The sequence below is a fragment of the Uranotaenia lowii genome, chromosome 3, assembly GCF_029784155.1.
Source record: "Uranotaenia lowii strain MFRU-FL chromosome 3, ASM2978415v1, whole genome shotgun sequence".
Taxonomy (NCBI): Eukaryota; Metazoa; Arthropoda; class Insecta; order Diptera; family Culicidae; genus Uranotaenia; species Uranotaenia lowii.
In genome coordinates this window covers 46,626,359-46,647,424 of record NC_073693.1, presented here as the reverse complement: position 1 = coordinate 46,647,424, position 21,066 = coordinate 46,626,359, and the positions used below count along the sequence as shown (strand labels likewise).

The following is a 21,066-nucleotide window of genomic DNA, read 5'->3' as shown; positions in this document are numbered from 1 at the left end:
GGGCACGCGTCACGGCTATCCATCAATATTGTAGTTGGTTTTACTTATTCAGTAAAAAAAAAGCATAAAAAAACAGTAAGATTCGAACCGTGACCAGCAACGTGAAAGTTCTGGTTGCTACCACGGCACCATTTCAGCGTGTTATAAATCTTGGAAATTCTACTGTTTAAATACCATTCTTTCCATACATAAAATGAGCTCCTTACATACCAGTTCGCTTTTCCCCAAAAAAACGTATCAGGCATCATTTTTTTATATTGAGATTGGAATTTTTCGTGTTTGAATATCTGAAATCATACTTATATGATTCAGAGGGAAGGAATCTATCATGTATATTCTATATTATTTTATATATTTCCAAATATAATTTAAACTCTGTTAGAAAGGCTCCAATCCACTGTTAAGTGTATTAAATCGGGTTTTTTAAATAGGTACCTACTGTTTAATATTTTAACAATTTTGTCGTGAAAATGCGTCTCAATTATCATTCTAATACAAACTTCTCAGCTCTAAAGTAAAAAGCGAAACGAAGTTAGTACGGGATCAGCTAGTGAATAAATAAATAGATACAAATTCAAAATTTTATAATAAACTGAAACCACAAAATCCGGAATAATTATAACTTAAGCTTACTAGATATTTTTAGATAGTATCCTGACTAAGCAAATTCGGGCAATTTAATCTTTAAACCTTAAAAACCCAGAAAATTTGATTTCAAAATTTTCCTCAAAATTCGGCGTTTATTCAGCAAGTCAAGAAATTTTGTAGAAGGCATCATGAAAAAAAACACTTGAAAATTTGTTTTTTGTCGATTTATCGAAAGGCATAATCTAATTTTGAATCATATTTTAGGCTTCCAAAACCATCGTTTATGTTTTTTTGTATAAAATTTGCCCGAAAAATATAAACCCAAAATACATAATTCGAATGACTCAATTTAAATCTGCGCAGGCTTAGTCTAATCTCAATCTAGATCGATATTCAGAACTCAATTTCTATGAACAAATGAGATTTTTTTTTGAAAAATTATAGCAGAAACGTGGACATGGGCTGAGATTTCGAGGTTTACATTTTTAAATTTCCGTTTTTTCTGGTTTTTTCAATCGACATTAATGCTTAGCTCAAATTTGATGATCGCTACCGAATATTTTTTTTTTATATTATTTTTCCTTTGAAATTCTAAGGTAAAACTTTGTCATTCTTGTTCTTGTTAAGAATTCTGGAATTTTCTTGTGATTCTTGAGTCTTGAATCAAATTTGTAATTTCAATCCTAATTTGAAAATTATTCTTAGGCTGAAAATTACTTTTGAAACTCTGGTTTTTATGGTAAATTCGTAGTGACATACATGATTCCGTAACTTATAGGGGAAAGTCGGGTAAAACGGACACTTTCAATATTTCGAAAATTACAATGTTTGGTACAAATCTAATGATGGGAATATGTTCGCCTAAGTGTATCAACACTTTCGAGACTCTTTGTTTATTCATAGCAAGCAAAGTCCCATAATAGTAAACAAAACAAACAAAAACTTTGAGGATCCATTATTTGATGTAATTTTCTCTCCTCATAGAATAGTTCATAACTTGCAAAATTTTCGAAAATTTCAACCGTTTTCAAAGGTAGAGTGTTTATTAGGCTTTTTTTTAACCATTTGGAGGAAAATCAGCAAATTTCGGCCAAAGGGCTTGAACAACAAACGTTTTTGAAAAAAAGTTTCTAAGGCGGGTAAGACAGACACCTCAAGGTCGGGTAAAACGGACACATCAGTTTTTTCAGGTATTTTAATTTTTTTTTTCGGTTTGATCCTCCGTATGTCTTTAAAAGACCTTGGAAAGAGCAATTGTCGGTCGAAAAGCACTCAGCATCTCAAACAGGCCAAATGTGAAAATAGGATCTCTGGTGAAGAAGGCGACTATGAAATACGGAATTCCGAAACCACACTGTTTCGCTTCTGAACTCGGGCCAGTTGGATCCATTTTGGTTTTAAAACGTTTTCAAATACTTAACTCACAAAAATATCTACTTTTACAGCCATTTTTGTGGCAAAATGTACCTTTTCTGAGCAGTGTCCGTTTTACCCGACCATTTTTGAAAAGTGTTATTTGCAAGCATATTTTAGATAGCTTTAAAAATAGGCTTTATGCAGCAAATTTACTTATTCCAATGGTTAATGCGATAGCAAACAACCTAAACTGCCCACCAGCACGGAAACTGCGATGCCAAAAGCAATATCTGATTTTATATTGCGATTCTACCTTAAGGTGTCCGTCTTACCCGACTTTCCCCTACACTTAATGATCTGAAATTTTGAACATTTTTATTTTTATTAAATGAAGAATGCGTTTACCAGTAAAAGCGCAAAATGTAAAACAGAATCACACAAAAAATGGTATAATGTTCCATCTTTTGTGCATTAATTAATGCCACTACATTGTGGCCACTCAATTTAAATTTTTTGTTTCTCGCATTTTCCCCTTGATGATCTTACGTTTTCCGGATTGTCAAAAGTTAAAAATTAAGCAGAATTGTAAGAAATTGTTTCCAAAACAATAAAAGATTTGACTTTAGAATAACTTATTGATATTTTTTTACAAAAATCAGTGTTTTACATATCCAACAAACCCAAAGTTATTGAATTTTATTAGCTTTTCTTTTTCTTTTTTCATTTAAATGAAAACTTAGTTCCGATGAAAACGTTACCTGAATATGATAAATGGAATTTTTCGTGAACTCAATTCAAATCAGCCTAATATGAGTGAATTCACGATCAATTAAAAGAAAAGTCTTTGATTATGAGACCTTTCTAAAACTTTGGTTTTTATGAAAATTAGTCCACCTACAGGTGAGTTAGGACTGCGTTGATGTCAAGAGATACTCTTACTTTATCATAAAATCTCTTTTTTCTTTGCACACTTATTTCAGTCATGTATTGATCTATTATTTTTACCACAGAAGCAAACATTTGCAAAATCATGATATTTAACACAAATTCACATGGAAAAACCAATTGGAATCTGGTTGGAACCTTTTCATGAGTAGGCATCTCGATGAATTTGACCTCTTAAATACGGGTTTAACATAAATTTCTTTGTCCATTAGAACACATCTGTCACATTGCGTAAAAACTGGTTGCACAGAATGCGATCCATGGAACTGCTCGTTTTTGCTCGATATTTGCTGGGTGTCTACTAAACAGGCAACACTTTTTGACTGCCGGAAATGGATTTATTGCATTATTTAAGGGGTCTGCATTCAGTTATCCCCAATAACCACAGACTTTTTACCATATACCTTCATGTTACCATCTACCGCCCAGTTAAGCGTGTGTAATAAAAAAAACGACGGCTGATTTTTATTCGCTTTCTTTTCCAATACATTTCAAAACTGCACTTCTTTCAATAAAAAAAAATCAGTGGAATGCGAAAAATGTACGCTTTTCAAAATAATTAACTAAACTTTGGAGTGTTCAACTGGCCCTATTACCGCCCACTCGACTTTTTCGGGTATCTATAATGTTTTATTGAGAAAAAAAAACTATCTAACAACACGGAAACTGTTATTTTTAGTATTTTCCATGTAACGAGCTGTCAAAACCATATTTGGATCTTGAGAGAATACATTTGATGGAATTTTCCCCGCAAATTTTGTACAAACTTTAACAAAGTGCGTTGACTGACAAAATGATGATTCCCGGCAAACAGCCTCAAGTAACGGGTTACTTTCAGCGATTAAACTTCATTTTCTAACATAATCAAGCTAAATGCTTTTTACAATTTACACATTTGATGCAATACATGCGTAAAAAACAATGAAATTGTGCGAGACCGGTCATTAGGAACCAACACTTTTGTTTATACACCAAATATATACTTAAGGTCAAATAGGTACTATCTAGTAAACAAAAAATCATTTTGCCCTAAGAGCACAGTTATGCTTAGTTCCCTAACAGGCGTCGAATTTAATAATTTGACCGGAAACGAAAAACCAAATATGTTATTTCTGGCTATCGTTAGCATGATTAAGTGATTTTTTTTCCTCATGGATCCGAATAGATGTTTAAATATTATGAATTGGAATGCTAGATCTTTGCTGGCTAACCAAGATGAATTCTTTTTATTTTTGAAAACTCAAAACATACATATTGCTGCCATCACTAAAACTTTTTTAAAGCCAGACAATAACTTGAAAAGCAATGCTTTCTTTTAAATTTTGCGAAATGATCGACTTGATCAACAAGGTGGGGGTGTAGCTATTGTCATTAATAGACGTCTCAAATTTAGACTTCTTCCTTCTTTCAATACAAAAGTCTTAGAAACAATTGGAATTGAATTAGAAACGTCTATGGGGAAAATTATAATTATTGCCGCATATTTGCCTTTTCAATGTAGCGGTGAACAGAAAAATTTTTTAAAGGGAGATTTACAAAAACTCACCAGAAACAAATCTAAATTTTTTATTATTGGTGACTTTAATGCAAAACACCGATCTCGGAATAATATTTCATCAAATTCAAATGGGAATATTTTATTTAATGACTGCTGTGCAGGTTATTACACTGTTGAATATCCTAATGGGCATACTTGTTTCTCTTCGATTAGAAATCCTTCAACAATTGATTTGGTTCTAACGGATTTAGGCGAGCATTGTAGTCAATTAGTTACTCATGCGGACCTCGATTCAGACCACCTTCCAGTAACTTTTTCTTTATCCCAAAGTCCCTTTAAAATCAACTTTTAACTTTCAAAAAGCTGACTGGGAGCGATATAGGAATTTTATTGAACGTAATTTAGATGTAAACGTTCCACTGAATTCGATAGAAGATATTGATTTGGCTGTAGAAAATTTGACAACTTCATTAGTCAATGCTAAAGCCGCTTCAATACCTGAAGTTAAACATAAATTTAATCAACCTTTGATCGATGATGATCTTCAGTTTTTGATACGACTGAAAAACATTCGTCGTCGCCAATATCAACGAACTAGGGATCCTTATTTGAAATTTATTTATTGCGACCTTCAAAAAGAGATCAAACGTCGTTTAAACTTTATTTGTAATGAAAATTTTGCAAAAGCAGTAGAGGACATAAAACCCTACTCAAAGCCATTTTGGAAATTAACTAAAATTCTGAAAAAGCCCCAGAAGCCAATTCCTACTTTGAAAGATGGGAATAAACTTCTTTTAACAAATGCAGAAAAAGCTCAAAAATTAGCCCAACAATTTGAGTCTGCTCATGATTTTAATTTAAACGTTGTAAGTTCAATTGATGCTCAAATTTCCCTTGAATTTGATGATATTCTTTCTAAACAAAATGTATTTGAAAGTTCTTGTGAGACAAATATTGATGAACTTAAATTGATTTTCGAAAAATTTAAAAAGGGGGAAGATGGGATTTTCTATATTCTTATTAAAAAGTTGCCTGAAAGCACTTTAAATTGTTTAGTTAAAATCATCAATAAATGTTTTCACTTGGCTTATTTTCCAAATAAATGGAAAAATGCCAAAGTAACTCCAATTTTGAAACCTGGAAAAAGTGCTTCAGAGCCTTCAAGTTATCGACCAATTAGTTTGCTTCCTTCTTTAAGTAAACTATTTGAGAGAGTTATTTTGAATAGAATGATGATTCACATTAATCAGAATTCTATTTACGCTGATGAACAATTTGGTTTTCGTCATGGACATTCTACTACACATCAACTTTTGAGTGTAACTAATATGATTAATGCTAGCAAATCTGAAGGTTATTCAACAGATGTTGCTCTCCTAGATATTGAAAAAGCTTTCGACAGTGTTTGGCACAAAGGTTTAGTAGCTAAATTAGCTCGGTTTGATTTTCCCGCATATCTCACAAAAATTATACAAAATTATTTGACTAGCCGAACCTTACAAGTAAGCTATCAAAATTCATGCTCTGAAAGGACACCCATTAGAGCTGGTGTACCTCAGGGTAGTATACTTGGGCCTATTTTATACAATATTTTTACTTCTGATCTTCCTGATGTACCAGAAGGAAAAGGTAGAAGATTATTTGCTGATGATACTTTGCTTTCAGCCAAAGGTCGAAATTTACGAGTGGTACGCAGTAGATTGCAACAAAATTTAAATTCCTTTTTGAATTACTTGAAAATGTGAAAAATTTCTCCTAACGCTTCCAAAACCCAACTTATTTTATTTCCCCATAAGCCAAGAGCTCAATTTTTAAAACCTAATGAAAATTATTCCATAACTTTTAATGGGGTTTCATTAGAATGGTTTGATCACGTGAAGTACTTGGGACTTACACTTGATCGGAATCTTACTTTTAAAAATCATATTGAAGATATTCAATCTAAATGTAATAAATATACTAAATCTCTTTATTCTCTCATCAACAGGAAATCCCGACTGTGCCTGGAGAATAAGATGCTCATTTATAAGCAAGTGTTTCGACCAGCGATAATGTATGCAGTTCCGATTTGGTCTAGCTGCTGCGCGACAAGGAAGAAAGCCATGCAGAGGATTCAGAACAAGGTTCTGAAAATGATTTTGCGGCTTCCACCTTGGCACAGCACCGAAGATCTTCATCTGATTGCGGGCATTGAATCGATCGAAGAGATGGTCAACAAAATCATCTCCAACTTCAGAGGCAAATCGATGCAGTCTTCCATCGCAGAGATTCGTTCTCTTTATAATTAGTTTTATTTTAGGATAGTGTTTAGTTTTAAGTTTAAAATATTTTTGCCTTTACAGGATGTTCTCCTACATTAAATACTTGATTGCGCTCAGCAAATTTAAATCTTATAAATAAATTTCTATTATCTAGTTAACTATAGGGCTCTGAACAGTTCATTATTGAGCTGAACACCTAATTTAATGTAATAATGTAATATAAATGTAATGATGAATTGATACAAATAAAGACATATTTTAAAAAAAAATGATTTTTTTCAGTGAAATGGTCGATCAATGATGCCGACACAAAACACAAGTCTTATTTTTGGAGATAACATCCCAGTTTTTTCAAAATACACACAAAAGGGTGATTTTGGGCGGTAAATGGTGACTTGATGGTATAAGATCAAGGGTTGCACTCTGACGCTTGGTTTGAACTTCGTGTGGATCGTAGAGTGGCTCCTTATACTTTTTAACCATTTGGGCCAAAAAACATTTCAGAAAAAATCAGTTCAGGAGTTTTCAAATCGACAATGAAGAATTTCCAAGGCGATTGTGCAAAATTATTTTTATCAGGTCTTTTTGCATCGTAAATATCTCAAACACACATAAATTTAAATAGCTGGAAAAATATGCAAGTTTTTCCTTTTCATAGCCAACACAACGCTGCTAATTTTTTGCATATCCGAGCTCTAGTAACGTAGCTATCACCGAAATAAAGTGTCCGGATACTAAATTATCATAGCTATATAAAAAAAAAACTGCACTGAAAAATGATTAAAAACGGAATCAGAATCCAGATTTAGATTAAGAAAACTTTGATAAATCTGCAGTATTTCAAATTTAGCAGATCTAAAACCAGAATTCAAAATATTTGCTTACCGTCAGGCAGATCCTGCTTATTCGCGTATATCAGTATGATGGCATCCCGCATCTCCCGGTCGTTAATTATCCTGTGCAGTTCTTGCCGCGCCTCGTCTATCCGATCCCGGTCGGCACAGTCCACCACAAATATGAGTCCTTGTGTGCCTAAAATGAGAAACCAAAAGGTTAAAATTGAATCAATCCCAATGAATGCTTCAAGCGAGACCGTACCTGTGTAATAGTGCCTCCAGAGCGGTCTTATTTTGTCCTGACCGCCCACGTCCCACACGTTGAATTTGACATTCCTATAGGTGACTGTTTCGACGTTGAAGCCCACGGTTGGGATCGTCGTGACCGTTTGGTTTAGCTTTAAATTGTACAATATTGCTGCAAAAAATGAGGAAAATAATTAGTTTTTCAGATTGTTGTAAAAGTTAAAGGTTCGGTTACTTACTGGTTTTTCCAGCGGCATCTAGTCCTAGCATCAATATTCTCATCTCCTTATTGCCAAATATTTTTGATAATAACTTTCCCATGTTGAATCGGCTGTGTAGTGTACCCCTCTAAAAGGGGCTGCTGAAAGGAAACAGGAAAGAGAAAAAAGAACGATCTCGTTAACATGAGTTGTAATGTAGGGAGGTTGTTTTTGAAAGTTCGATTTCCGGTCAAGCTCAAACACACACGTGTCGATAGACGAGCCGAGGCCCATCGAGTGAAATGAGAATCCCATTCAGAATAAAATTGCATAAATCAAAACGCCCAATGAGAGTGATACGAGATAGAGAGCTGTTGTACCACATAACATACTAAATGCTGATATGGGAATATATTTATGGCTGTCAATCAAGCTGTAAACGATAATAATATGGAAACCCTGGAGGGCATTTACAAAACAAAACACAGCACAATAAAAAGGCACCGACCAATTCTACGACACGTAAACTTCCACACAATTCTATCGGGAACGATGTAACTTTCAATTCAATTGGAACATTGCAAAATATTGATGTTCAGTTCACCTTTTCTGACCTATCCGACTTGATTGGTTCTAATACCAAACAACAACGTCGTTCAATAAAAGTGTGATGAAGGCAATTGAATAAAATTATGAACTTAAAAACCTGTTGACCCATTTACTTGGGTTGGGTTGGGACGGACTAATTACTCAGAGCTAGAAGATGGATTGATAAGATATTCTACGGAAATAGTGATGAATAGATTCATAAAAATTGTTATTTTAGAACAAATTTGTACAATATATTAAAATTTGGCGTATGTATAACTAAATATTTAAAATTTAAAAAGAGATAGCCGGCAAACACCCTAAATATATAAGCCCATCAAGATGATTATCACTTGGATCAGATTCCAACAAATGGAAATAGCTAGCAGCTTTAATTATGCTATACGCCTACAAGATATTTTGATTAATTATCTCCTGACCCGAGGATGAGAAGTCGAAATTTGGAATGTATATGTTTGGAACGAAATTGTGCTTATTGACATATCTTCAACTTTATTTTTAAACAAAAGTTCGACAAAAGGCAGAACTAAAAATTTAAGGATTTATTTTCAGAAAAACAAGGACAAGATTTTGAAAATTTATTTTAAGTGAATTAGGTGCGTTGAATCCTAATTAAAACTTTCCATTATGAGTAATACTTTTGAGACCTAAAGATTGATTAAAAAGAAATTTAACAATCCATTCCAACGCTTCAACGCGTTATCACCAAAAAAATTATTTTTTGTGCAGAGTGAAGGAACAGCTTTCTAAAAGATTGTTTGTTATTTTCATCGACTTTTTTCGACGAGAAATAAAACAAAATACTTGCCAGTTGGTTCAAACGTTTCAAGCTACTTTTATCTGTTCACTCCTCTTTAGTGGACCTTAAATAAAATTTGTAATGTTTACATTTATCTGTCAGTGTTCTGATCTTGGATAAAATGGAGTTGTAGGATGCTTTAAAATTAATTGAATGTTTCTGTTTGTTAACAGGCGTCGTTGCCTGCTTTTACTTGAATGTGTACATTTTCTGCACAAATTCTAGTGTTGTACTTCGAGACTTTTTTCAATGTTGGTTTCCAAGTACAACAATAGAATTTGTGCAGAAATGTTTCACATTAAAAAAAGAGGAGACAACGACGCTGTTAACAAACAGAAATATTCAATTAACTTTAAATCAGCCTACAGTTCCATTTTATCCAAGATCAGAACACTGACAGATAAATGTAAACATAACATCAAAAACAAACAACAGATAACAAACAGTAGTTAGACGATCGCTAGATAAAGTAAGTTAATTAATTTAGTAAAATGAAAAATTGTATTAAAAATAAATTATATTTCAGGTCCACTGAAGAGGAGCAAATGGCCAAAAGTGGCTCGAAACATTGGGACCAACTGGCAAGTAATTTGTTTTATTTATCCCCGAAAAAAAATGATGAAAACAACAAACAATCATCGCAGCAATTTTCTTGGAAGACGGAAAATCATTTTGGTTTTCACGAAAAATCTAAGAGACCTTTTCCTTCACAGTAAATTTTTGCCTCGATTTCCAGCAAAAAAATTTGCTAGAAATGTTCAGCAATCCAAATTTTTACTGGAAATCAGCAATCGGTTTTCTAATTGCTGGATTTTTCAGCATTCGGATGTGTTCTTGTCATTTGTACTAGAAAACCAGCAATCGGGTTTCAAATTGCTGGACTTTCCAGCAATTGATCTAGTTTGCTGGCAAATCAGCAATCGAAATGTCAAATTGGAGTCTGTTTTTTTTTCGCACGCTGAGGTGAGACTTTATTTCACGAACTTTGATAAGATTAATACAATTATTCTTATTTTCTTCAATATTCTAGCAACCAGACATCAAGCCAAGGGTGAGTATTTAAAAGATAGGTAGATACTTCATGAAAAATTCTAATCAAAACTCTATTTCAGGTAGCGAAAGATTAACACCCCGGTGTTTTTACATTAAAATAACATGTGGTTTTGGGAATAAATACATATATCAAAAAATGAAGAAAATAATTTTTGTCATTTCTTGTCATACCACAGCCAGTATCCAATATTTAATTTCGAATTGAAATATAAATTTGATACCAAATACAGCCGAATGTTTTGAAAGAAATAGCTGGTTTCCAGCAATCTGGATTTCTGATTTTCCAGCAATTTGAATTGCTGAAAACCAGCATTAACGGTTGCTGTTTTTCCAGCAATTTAAACTGATGGAAATTTTGCTGGAAAGTCAGCGGGACAAAAACCAGCAAAATTTTGCTAGTTTCCAGCAAAAAAAAAATTGCTGTGTTCAATTCAAATTTTGAACTACGTCGGTAAACACAATTATTCTAAGTTGACATATTTTTAAAAGAAAAGTTCAGCTAAATAAAAATCGGTTATTTCCAAACCGATAATTCGAGAACATAAAATACATCGAACGATTCTCAGATTGGATGAGTCTTTCAAGGGCGAAAATAACTTAAATAAACGTCTTCCATGGCGACCGTGAAAAACTACTTTGATTTCGTCAACGTTTTTGGCCGGATTTTTTGTTTTCCCGCCATACTTCGGAAGGATAAGAAGAAGGATGATAAAAATCCACGATTTTCTATTAGGCAAATATTGTCTGAAGAGGAACTGCGTTAACTAACTTCGGGCAAAACTGAGCAAGATAAGGATCACGCTGGTTTCTGGCGAATTTAACTTCAAACTATTGCCCTTCGATCGAATTGTCTCAAAAGGCTGTACAGTAAAAGGGAGGAAGTGTTCCTAAATTAAGGTTGCCAGATTGCATGGTTTTATCCGGGTTTGCCCGGATATTTTATACAGCGGATTTTTGGGAACAGCTCGGCCCGGCTGCCCGGATTTCATCGTAAAATGCCCGGATTTTGCCCGGATTTATTCTCATTATTTGGCAAATCAAACAACAACCAAAAAACAAGGAACGCCTTCAAAACAATTTTCAGGACTGCTAACAATTTTTCGTTTTGAAATTCCAAAGCTTTTCCCGGTTTTCCCCCTTCATTTTCCCGGTTATGAATTATGATTTTCCCATTGAAAATACTCGGTTTTTAATATAAAATCACGTTGAATAAAAAAAATCAATGTAAAGGGCATCATATTTCTAACAATTGTATCCCTAAACTTGTTCACCGGTAAGAAATCATGACAAATACTTTGGCATATTTTAACACGTAGTCTTTTCGTATGAAATTGACAGGTTTTCATGATTTTTCAAACGAATCTACCGAAATTGGCATCTTTTAGTTGTTTCACTCCACAATTTCAATAATTTGCAAGTATAGGTCCGATTGAATTGATCTTGAAACTATAAAGAATTATTTTTCAGCCACTGTGAAATTTTCTAGAATGTTTATAGAGTTGTAGACAAAAATTGTATAGTTTTTATAGAAATATGTAAAAACTACTTCCAAATATATAATCAAATCAACTTGTCAACTTGAATAGAGATTTGTCTTACAAAACTTAAAGTAAACAGATTACAATTAAATATTTGGATATTTTCTGAATGCAGTTATTTATTTATTTTTTGTACAAATCCAAAGACATATTTGAGGAAAATTCGTATTTTTTTTAATACAAAACAGAGAATAACTTTAGTAGTACCATAGTGATTTGATCTAAAGGTTCGTGAAAGTTAGAAAATCGTGAATAAGACTGGACTGAACTTTAAGCGTTTGAATGTAAGATATTATTTTATATCAGACCTTTGGTTCCGTCAATAGTTTGTTTTCGATACAATTTTTACCTAAGACATATATCACTTTGATGCATTTGTATGTTGCTGACCCTCTATAAAAGAGAAGGTGGTGAAGTTAGATACCTCTTTAAGCGAGAAAAAAGTTTAGTCCTTTGGACAGTCACTTATCCAGGCTCGACTGTAGTTAATTTTGTGTTTAGTTTTGTCGATTATAGTTTTGCGTAGAGCGATAAAATGAGATATCTCATATTGCTCTGCTATTTGTTAAAAAAAGCTTCGTCAAACTTCGTTTGTTTACTAATGAACGAAAATAAGCGTTTATAAGATGAATCTATATCAAGACTGTCAACAACTACTCTTAAGTTTAGAAATAATTTGAAATTATTTTTGAAATTTCGTAAAAAATTATCAAGCATGACAATTTTCCCGGTGAGGTGTCGAAATTCCCGGTTTCCCAAATTAAATTCCAAAGTTTTTCCCAATATTCCCGGTTTTCCCAGTTCGCTAGAAACCCTGATTTTTTTCATTTCTTTAAAGTTTTGTTGAGTAATTTCTAGGATTTTAGAAAATTTGGCCGGATTTATGGTCATCGCTTTTGAAATCAAATGCCCGGATTTTGCCAGGTTTTTATGTAAAATTGCCCGGTTTGTCCGGCCCGGCTACGTGCTGAAAAAATTCTGGCAACCTCATCCTAAATGCGTCTACAGCCGTTTCACGAAATGGCTGATAAATATATCTAATCAGCTCAGTTTGAGAGGAATACGCTTCAATCATTAGTCATGACAATTTTTTAATTAAATATAAAGTCTTTAAAGTTGAAAAAAATCAACCAACATTTTGCAGCGTTTTGTTGCAATATATTGAACTATAAAAATCATCCATCCCCACACATCCATCTAAACAAAAATGTTTGAAGCTTCTTTTCCTAATTCAGTTTAAAATAAAAAATAAAACTCAATAAACTGAATCTTTTATTAAACGAGGCCCTCAGAGCCAAAGGGGTTTAACTGCAAAAAGATTGATTTTGAGTTAGTAATGAAAACCATTTTTCATATTTCAAACTATATTTGGTGATCTTTTGAATGCATTTTTACCATAGTTTTACGATTGAAAGAAAAATACAAATATTCGAAAAATAAATGGAAAATGGACGAAAACAACAATTCAAAAGTGTGTTTTCTCGAAATCAGCTTTCATGTACTCATACTCCTTCGCAGGCCGGCACATAATAGTTTTGCTAAATATTATTTGGTGTTTTGGACTCTTTTGTAAAATTGGAAAATGTTGTATAAAAATGACTATTTAAACTAATTTTAGATAAATTCATACTAAAATTGTTATAAAACAACTTTGTACAGTAGGGTGATTGGCGTTATTATCAACCCTAATTTTTATATCTTTTGAAAGTCGTTTATTGGACTAATCGATAATTAAATGATAAATATCATCAAAACATTTCATTAAACTCAAGAGAAAAATGTGTAAAATGATTGATCAATCATGAGAAAATAATTTTTTCGACAAATCAACAACAACTTTGTGGAATTTAAACTCATTAATGGGTAAAAATTACTCACTTGCATGATAATTTCAGTTTAATTTGACTATTACTCTGAAAACGGTGCTTAAAGGTGCCTGGAAAATCTTTCATTGTATTTTTCGGACCTAAAACTATATCTGAAAGTAAAAAGAGTATGAAGCAATGCGTGGCTTTTTCTTGACAAGGCTTTAAAGTTTTTGACTTTTGAAAAAATTGTTGATTTACTCATTTTTATAATAGATCAATTTAGTGTGTAAAAATTTTGAACGGTTCAAATAAAAGCTTTAAATATAAGCTTTCATATTGTGTACTTCAAATGTGAGGAAAAAAATTCCAAAGAAATATATATTATCTAAATTTTTCTATTCATTCTCTAAATTTTTCAATTTTTCAAAGTCTGATGTCTGTGGTGCGTTCAGTATTCAAGATAATGAGTTGAAAAACTGGGGATAACTTAGTCAAGTATTAAGTTATTAACTAGCAAAAATAAAAAGCGATCCGATATAGTTCAGTTTTTGACTTTTTGCCGAATCAAACCCCATAGTGCGAGTGTGCAATGGAAGTTTTGTGCCTTAATCGGAACAATCATTCATTGTGAGTTTATTATCGCCGGAAACATAATATCCCTACAACAAAATCCGAAAAGTTTAGGCAAAATGTATCAAAAATTGGTTTTGATGAAAATCAAACAACATAAAAGTCTAAGAGTAAAGTACTATGAGTTCGAATGAAAATTAAAATCTATATTTTTCAAAAAACGAATCTTCAAAATAAATCGAAATTTTATATTATATTGGTGGTTTCTTCTGGTTTATACTGACTCTGATTAAATTTAAAATTTAAATTTTGAATCAAGAATCAAAACTTTGAAACTGCGATCACCTGCAATTTAAATCTTTAATGAAATTTTTACATGGATACGTTTGTCTTGGTTGATTGATTGTTTGATTAGAGAGACTTTATACCTAAAGTTTATTCATCTCTGATATTGTCTTGGTTATAAAACTTAACTTAAAGCAGAATCTGAATCTGATTTTATTATTTGAATTCCGGAACTGAACCCTGCCGTTTGAACATGAGTTCAAAAACTGAAGTCGAATCTGACAACGATTTTTTTATCTTAGTTCCAGATAGTAATTATTTCTTTAAATTATGAACCCACAAGCGAGATTTGTATCAAAACCCTCTATCTCTTATAAGGTTTCTGATTCCCCGGCTTTTAATTTGAATGCTTTCTTCAATTATTTATTCAATATTCAATTTGTTAATCTAAATGAAAATTTCAAATTATTAAAGTTCTAATTCTGTTAAAGAATTTAAAGTTGAAGTGTTGCAATAGTTGTAATTTTAATTATTTTTATTCACATTCCGAAATGATGAGTTTCTAATATTGAACATAAATCTAATTGAGGTTTGAAATGCAAAACCAAGACAATAAATAACAGATACAGAGTCCGAAATCAAATCACATACATCGAATTTTAATGTTTATTAGCAAATTTGGAACCACAAAATCCAGAACTCAATTATTTTAACATTGGCTTACCAGATATTTTTTGCCAACATCCGGGTTATTTTACACAATACCCGCCAATATCAAAATTATTCAATGAAAATAGTGAAGAAAAGTACATTTTCCCCACCAAACGATAAACAAAAAATTCGCATCAAAGAAAAGTAATTAATAAAGTATCTATGTAAGATTTATTCCCGTTTTTTTACAACTTAAATAAAGACCCGTAGAAATGAGTTTAAATTCATAGGTTTTATTCCGATAGAAATAAGCGGGACATCCCGAGTAAACAACAAGGAGGGATATTTAAGAAAAAAAAACTAGGAAATGTTCACAAAAGCGAGACGATTGACATTAAAATTTGGCATCGTTGAGCTTTCAAAATTCCTTGAAAAAGGCTTGCTAAACGAGGTATCGAAACACTTTAAGTGAGACCCAAATAATAATTTAAAAAGCAATTTCTGTTCTATGAAAATTAAAAATGGATTAGTAGAAGGTACCTAGTTTAGCTATCGATGTTATACGCCGAATTCTTTCAAAATAAATTTTTTAAACAGACATCATAAAATGTTGGTTCCTGTGCAAGGATACCTTAACGGTGATTTTCCATTAACCTATCTGTTTTAAAAAATGCCCAAAAATCTCATTTATGGAAAATTTTGCATAATTTTGAGTGATTCGTACGAAAAACATTTTTAAAATAATTTTATGCTTTTGACGTGAATATGCAAGAGAAAAAAGGACATCAATCTGCTTGAAACGAATTTTTTTTTGGCGAATTCAGAAAAAAAAATTAAAACTAAAATTTTTCAAAATTTATTTGAAATGTGAGTAGATAACACTCTTAAACTGAAAATAAAATTTCAAAAATATATTTACAAAAAAAAAAATCATTAAATGGTTAAGAGATAAAATGTAAATATAAACTGCCTTATACTTGATTTTTAAAGATTTTTATCAGGGTGGATTTGGGTGGATAAATCATGATTTAAATCACGATTTAAATCACTTGATTTTGATCAGTGATTTAAATCAAAGTTCCTCAGTGAAAAAAATACCTGAAATTTAGTGAGTATGGAATGGTTTTTATTTCATTTTTCTACGTTTTTAAGCATCGAAGCATCCCCTCAGGAATTTAGAACTGATTTTTTTTCTTGCTCCTTGTGATATTCCGAAAGTAGTGATTGATGAGAAATCCGAATGATTGTCCACGTAGAAGGCGGTTGGAGTTTGGATGATGTCTTCGTGGACATACTTCATAAATATCACTCAAATTTAATTCAATGAATATATTTTGATATGATGTTCGCATTGGCAAACAATGTCCGCTTAAGTCTGCTCAAAATAATGTTCATTTCTTTCAAGAAAACTGAAATATTTTTTTTTTCTTTTTCTTATATAATCATCTGATTTTTTATGTTTTTGCTTGTATTTCAACGCTCAAAGTTTTTAAAAGTTATGAATAAGAATTGATCTTTTGATTTCTCTGAAGCAAGAAGGCTGATTGAGTGCTAAATTCTGTCTCGTGTAGTCCGTCTATAAAAAGTGTTTGGTGAATTTCAATAATATTTTCATTCAGTAAAGGAATTGCTCATTTGTTAATGAAATAAACCATTTTAATTTCACTTCCATCTGTACCGTTGAGCCGTCAACACGTACGCCGGAGCATCGTATCGTTGCTGTGTACCTGCAGGAACATTTTTACATTATTTATTTTTCCTTACCTGTTTTTCCATCAGCACTTTTCAGTGCTAAAATTATTTCTATTTACTTTTATTCATATTTTTCTCTTTTCTTTCCAGCATGGGGAAGTCTTCGGCCGGCTCAAGGGCCGGAAGAAAACGGATTGCTGAACCTAATCCAGGGCCATCTGCCAAAAAAGTTGAAATTTCCAATTCATTCGATGTCCTTCATAACATCGGTGATGAGGAAATATTCATATTTAATTCTGATAAGAGTACTAAGAAACCTTCTTCTTCTTATACTCTTAAAAACGAAAAGGTTCCACCAATTACGGTCACGATTCCTGACTTCAATGCCTTTCGGAAAGAAATCGTCACTTCCGTCAAGGATGTGAAGATTTCTTTTCAGATCGGTCGAAGGGGAACTGCTCGTATTTTGGCGGAATCTTTTAATGATTTTCAAAAAATTTTAAATTATTTGAATAATAAAAAACATCAATTTTTTACGTACGACACTAGAAGTGATCGTCCATTTAAAGTTGTACTTCGTGGTCTCACCGGCGATCAGACACCGGATGAGATCACATCTGAATTAAATTCTTTGTTAGGTTTTTCTCCAATTCAAGTAATTCAAATGAGGAAAAGAACCAACACGAATAATATCAGTAGTGTTGGTTTTGCTCCTGAGCTTTATTTGATCCATTTTAAAAAGGATCAAGTTAATAATTTGCAAATTCTTGAAAAGGCTCGTCTTATGTTTCATTGTCGAGTCAAATTCGAACCTTTTCGAAAATCTTCAACCAATTTCCTTCAAAATATTACGCAATGTCGTCGTTGTCAAGCTTTTTGTCACGGCACTAACAATTGTAGAATGAATGCCAGATGCATGCTTTGCGGCTCATTCGATCATGAAAAATCTAAATGCCTTTATGGTGGTGATAAACCAAAAACAGAATTTTTCAAGTGTGCAAATTGCGCAGGTAATCATTCCTCGAATTCGCTAGACTGTCCCATCAGGGCAAAAATTATTGCTTCTAGGAAAAATCCCAAAGTTTCCAGAAAAGTTTCTTCTCCTCCTTCCTCTTTTTCGTCTTCACACGTCGGGCCGGCAAACAACCTGCCTGTTCGCAGTCAGCCTCGGCCTACATTGGAATCACGGCTGGGTAATACCCGAAGTGATTTTAATGTTACCTGTGCTGAATCTGCGCCACAGACTCGTTGTTTATCGTTCTCAGAGGTGGTTGAAAATGGGTTGCCCTCTCCAGGCATAACTAATAAAAATGGGAAAAAACCAAGTCTCAACGTTCATGCGAAGGCTTGGGAAAATCCCCGAAATTCAAATACTTGTTCTTCTCCTTCATTTTCTGATCCTAACAATTTTGTTGATTTGGGTGAGGTTACTGAGGAAAAATTAAAATTTTTGCATCAAAATTTAATGGAAATGATGCAACTTATGTTGAAAGCAAATTCAATGTTTGAAGCTTTCCAAACTTCTTTCAATTATGCTAACAAAATTATTATGACTTTACGATTCCCTCATGGATCCAAATAGATGTTTAAATATTATGAATTGGAATGCTAGATCTTTGCTGGCTAACCAAGATGAATTCTTTTTATTTTTGAAAACTCAAAACATACATATTGCTGCCATCACTGAAACTTTTTTAAAGCCAGACATTAACTTGAAAAGCAATGCTTTCTTTAAAATTTTGCGAAATGATCGACTTGATCGACAAGGTGGGGGTGTAGCTATTGTCATCAATAGTCGTCTCAAATTTAGACTTCTTCCTTCTTTCAATACAAAAGTCTTAGAAACAATTGGAATTGAATTAGAAACTTCTATGGGGAAAATTATAATTATTGCCGCATATTTGCCTTATCAATGCAGCGGTGAACAGAAAAATTTTTTGAAAGGAGATTTACAAAAACTCACCAGAAATAAATCTAAATTTTTTGTTATTGGTGACTTTAATGCAAAACACCGATCTTGGAATAATATTTCATCAAATTCAAATGGGAATATTTTATTTAATGACTGCTCTGCAGGTTATTATACTGTTGAATATCCTAATGGGCATACTTGTTTCTCTTCGATTAGAAATCCCTCCACAATTGATTTGGTTCTAACGGATTTAGGCGAGCATTGCAGTCAATTAGTTACTCATGCGGACCTCGATTCAGACCACCTTCCAGTAACTTTTTCTTTATCCCAAAGTCCCATTGAAAACCCTTTAAAATCAACTTTTAACTTTCAAAAAGCTGACTGGGAGCGATATAGGAATTTTATTGAACGTAATTTAGATGTAAACGTTCCACTGAATTCAATTGAAGATATTGATTTGGCTGTAGAAAATTTGACAACTTCAATAGTCAATGCTAAAGCCGCTTCAATACCCAAAGTTAAACATAAATTTAATCAACCTTTAATTGATGATGATCTTCAGTTTTTGATACGACTGAAAAACATTCGTCGACGCCAATATCAACGTACTAGGGATCCTTATTTGAAATTTATTTATTGCGACCTTCAAAAAGAGATCAAACGTCGTTTAAATTTCATTCGCAATGAAAATTTTGCCAAAGCAGTAGAGGACATAAAACCCTACTCAAAGCCATTTTGGAAATTAACTAAAATTCTGAAAAAGCCCCAGAAGCCAGTTCCTACTTTGAAAGACGGGGATAAACTTCTTTTAACGAACGCAGAAAAAGCTCAAAAATTGGCCCAACAATTTGAGTCTGCTCATGATTTTAATTTAAACGTTGTAAGTCCAATTGATGCTCAAATTTCCCTTGAATTTGAGGATATTCTTTCTAAGCAAAATGTATTTGAAAGTTCTTGTGAGACAAATATTGATGAACTTAAATTGATTTGCAAAAAATTTAAAAATATGAAAGCCCCGGGGGAAGATGGGATTTTCTATATTCTTATTAAAAAGTTGCCTGAAAGCACTTTAAATTTTTTAGTTAAAATTTCAATAAATGTTTTCACTTGGCTTATTTTCCCAATAAATGGAAAAATGCCAAAGTAACTCCAATTTTGAAACCTGGAAAAAGTGCTTCAGAGCCTTCAAGTTATCGACCAATTAGTTTGCTTCCTTCTTTAAGTAAACTATTTGAGAGAGTTATTTTGAATAGAATGATGATTCACATTAATCAGAATTCTATTTTCCCTGATGAACAATTTGGTTTTCGTCATGGACATTCTACTACACATCAACTTTTGAGTGTAACTAATATGATTAACGCTAGCAAATCTGAAGGTTATTCAACTGGTGTTGCTCTTCTTGATATTGAAAAAGCTTTTGACAGTGTTTGGCACAAAGGTTTAGTAGCTAAATTAGCTCGATTTGATTTTCCTGTATATCTCGGTTGTACTCCATTTACCCGAAAACCATTGCCCAGAATGAAAAATCCCCAGAATTCCAATCGCCAGAAAGAACCATTCCCCAGAATTTTTTTCCCCAGACGAACCATTCCCCAGAAAATTTTTCGCCAGAATGTACCATTTCCCAGAAATTTTTTCACCAGAATGAACCATGTACCAGAAATTTTTTCGCCAGAAGGACCATTTCCCAGAAAATTGAAAACATTTATCCTTACTAGAAATTATTAAAAAAAAGCAATTGTTACAAAAAAAAGTGGTTTCATAACTTTATTTTTTTGCGGCAAGGCCGCAACCAACGAGGATGAAGGGGCTGAGGCGGCACAAAGCCGCCGAAGCTCCCAAATCCGAGGAGGCCGCCGACCCGCCGTCGGAAGCGGCGGCCCTAAGACATTGGTCTAGGTCTGCCGGGGCTTCCTAGGTCTGCGTGAAAGCTAGGGGTGATCCCTTAGCCCCGTCCGCCACGCGACAGCGTGAAGGACAAAACGTCTTTCAAGTTCGAACGCGCAGCGTGAGGAGTCGGATACCAAAACGGTTTTTTAAAGGACCATGGTAAGCATTGAATCAATTAAAGTACCCAAACCATAAACAAAGCACAATATTGGTTCTAAAATAAATTTAGTTGGAAAATTTCAAAGTTTCATTTAAAAAATCATTTTGAAAAAATTAATTTCGAATCATATGAAATATTCAAGAATTCATTAGAAAAAAAAAACAAA

At 32.9% G+C, this 21,066-nt stretch overlaps 1 protein-coding gene across 2 annotated transcripts in view; it reads right to left on the bottom strand.

Annotated features, from left to right (window-relative positions):
• LOC129751638 (ADP-ribosylation factor 6) overlaps positions 1-21,066 on the bottom strand; it is a 95,606-nt gene that overhangs the window by 7,598 nt on the left and 66,942 nt on the right. Inside the window, exons 2-4 of one of the 2 annotated variants that reach the window (XM_055747255.1) lie at positions 7,970-8,091; positions 7,747-7,902; positions 7,534-7,680 (exon numbers count right to left, since the gene is read on the bottom strand). In XM_055747255.1, coding sequence (XP_055603230.1) covers positions 7,534-7,680; positions 7,747-7,902; positions 7,970-8,051 — 385 coding nt within the window. In that variant the 5' untranslated portion in view covers positions 8,052-8,091. The remainder of the gene's footprint in view (positions 1-7,533; positions 7,681-7,746; positions 7,903-7,969; positions 8,092-21,066) is intronic. The other variant, XM_055747254.1, reaches the window with a different exon arrangement.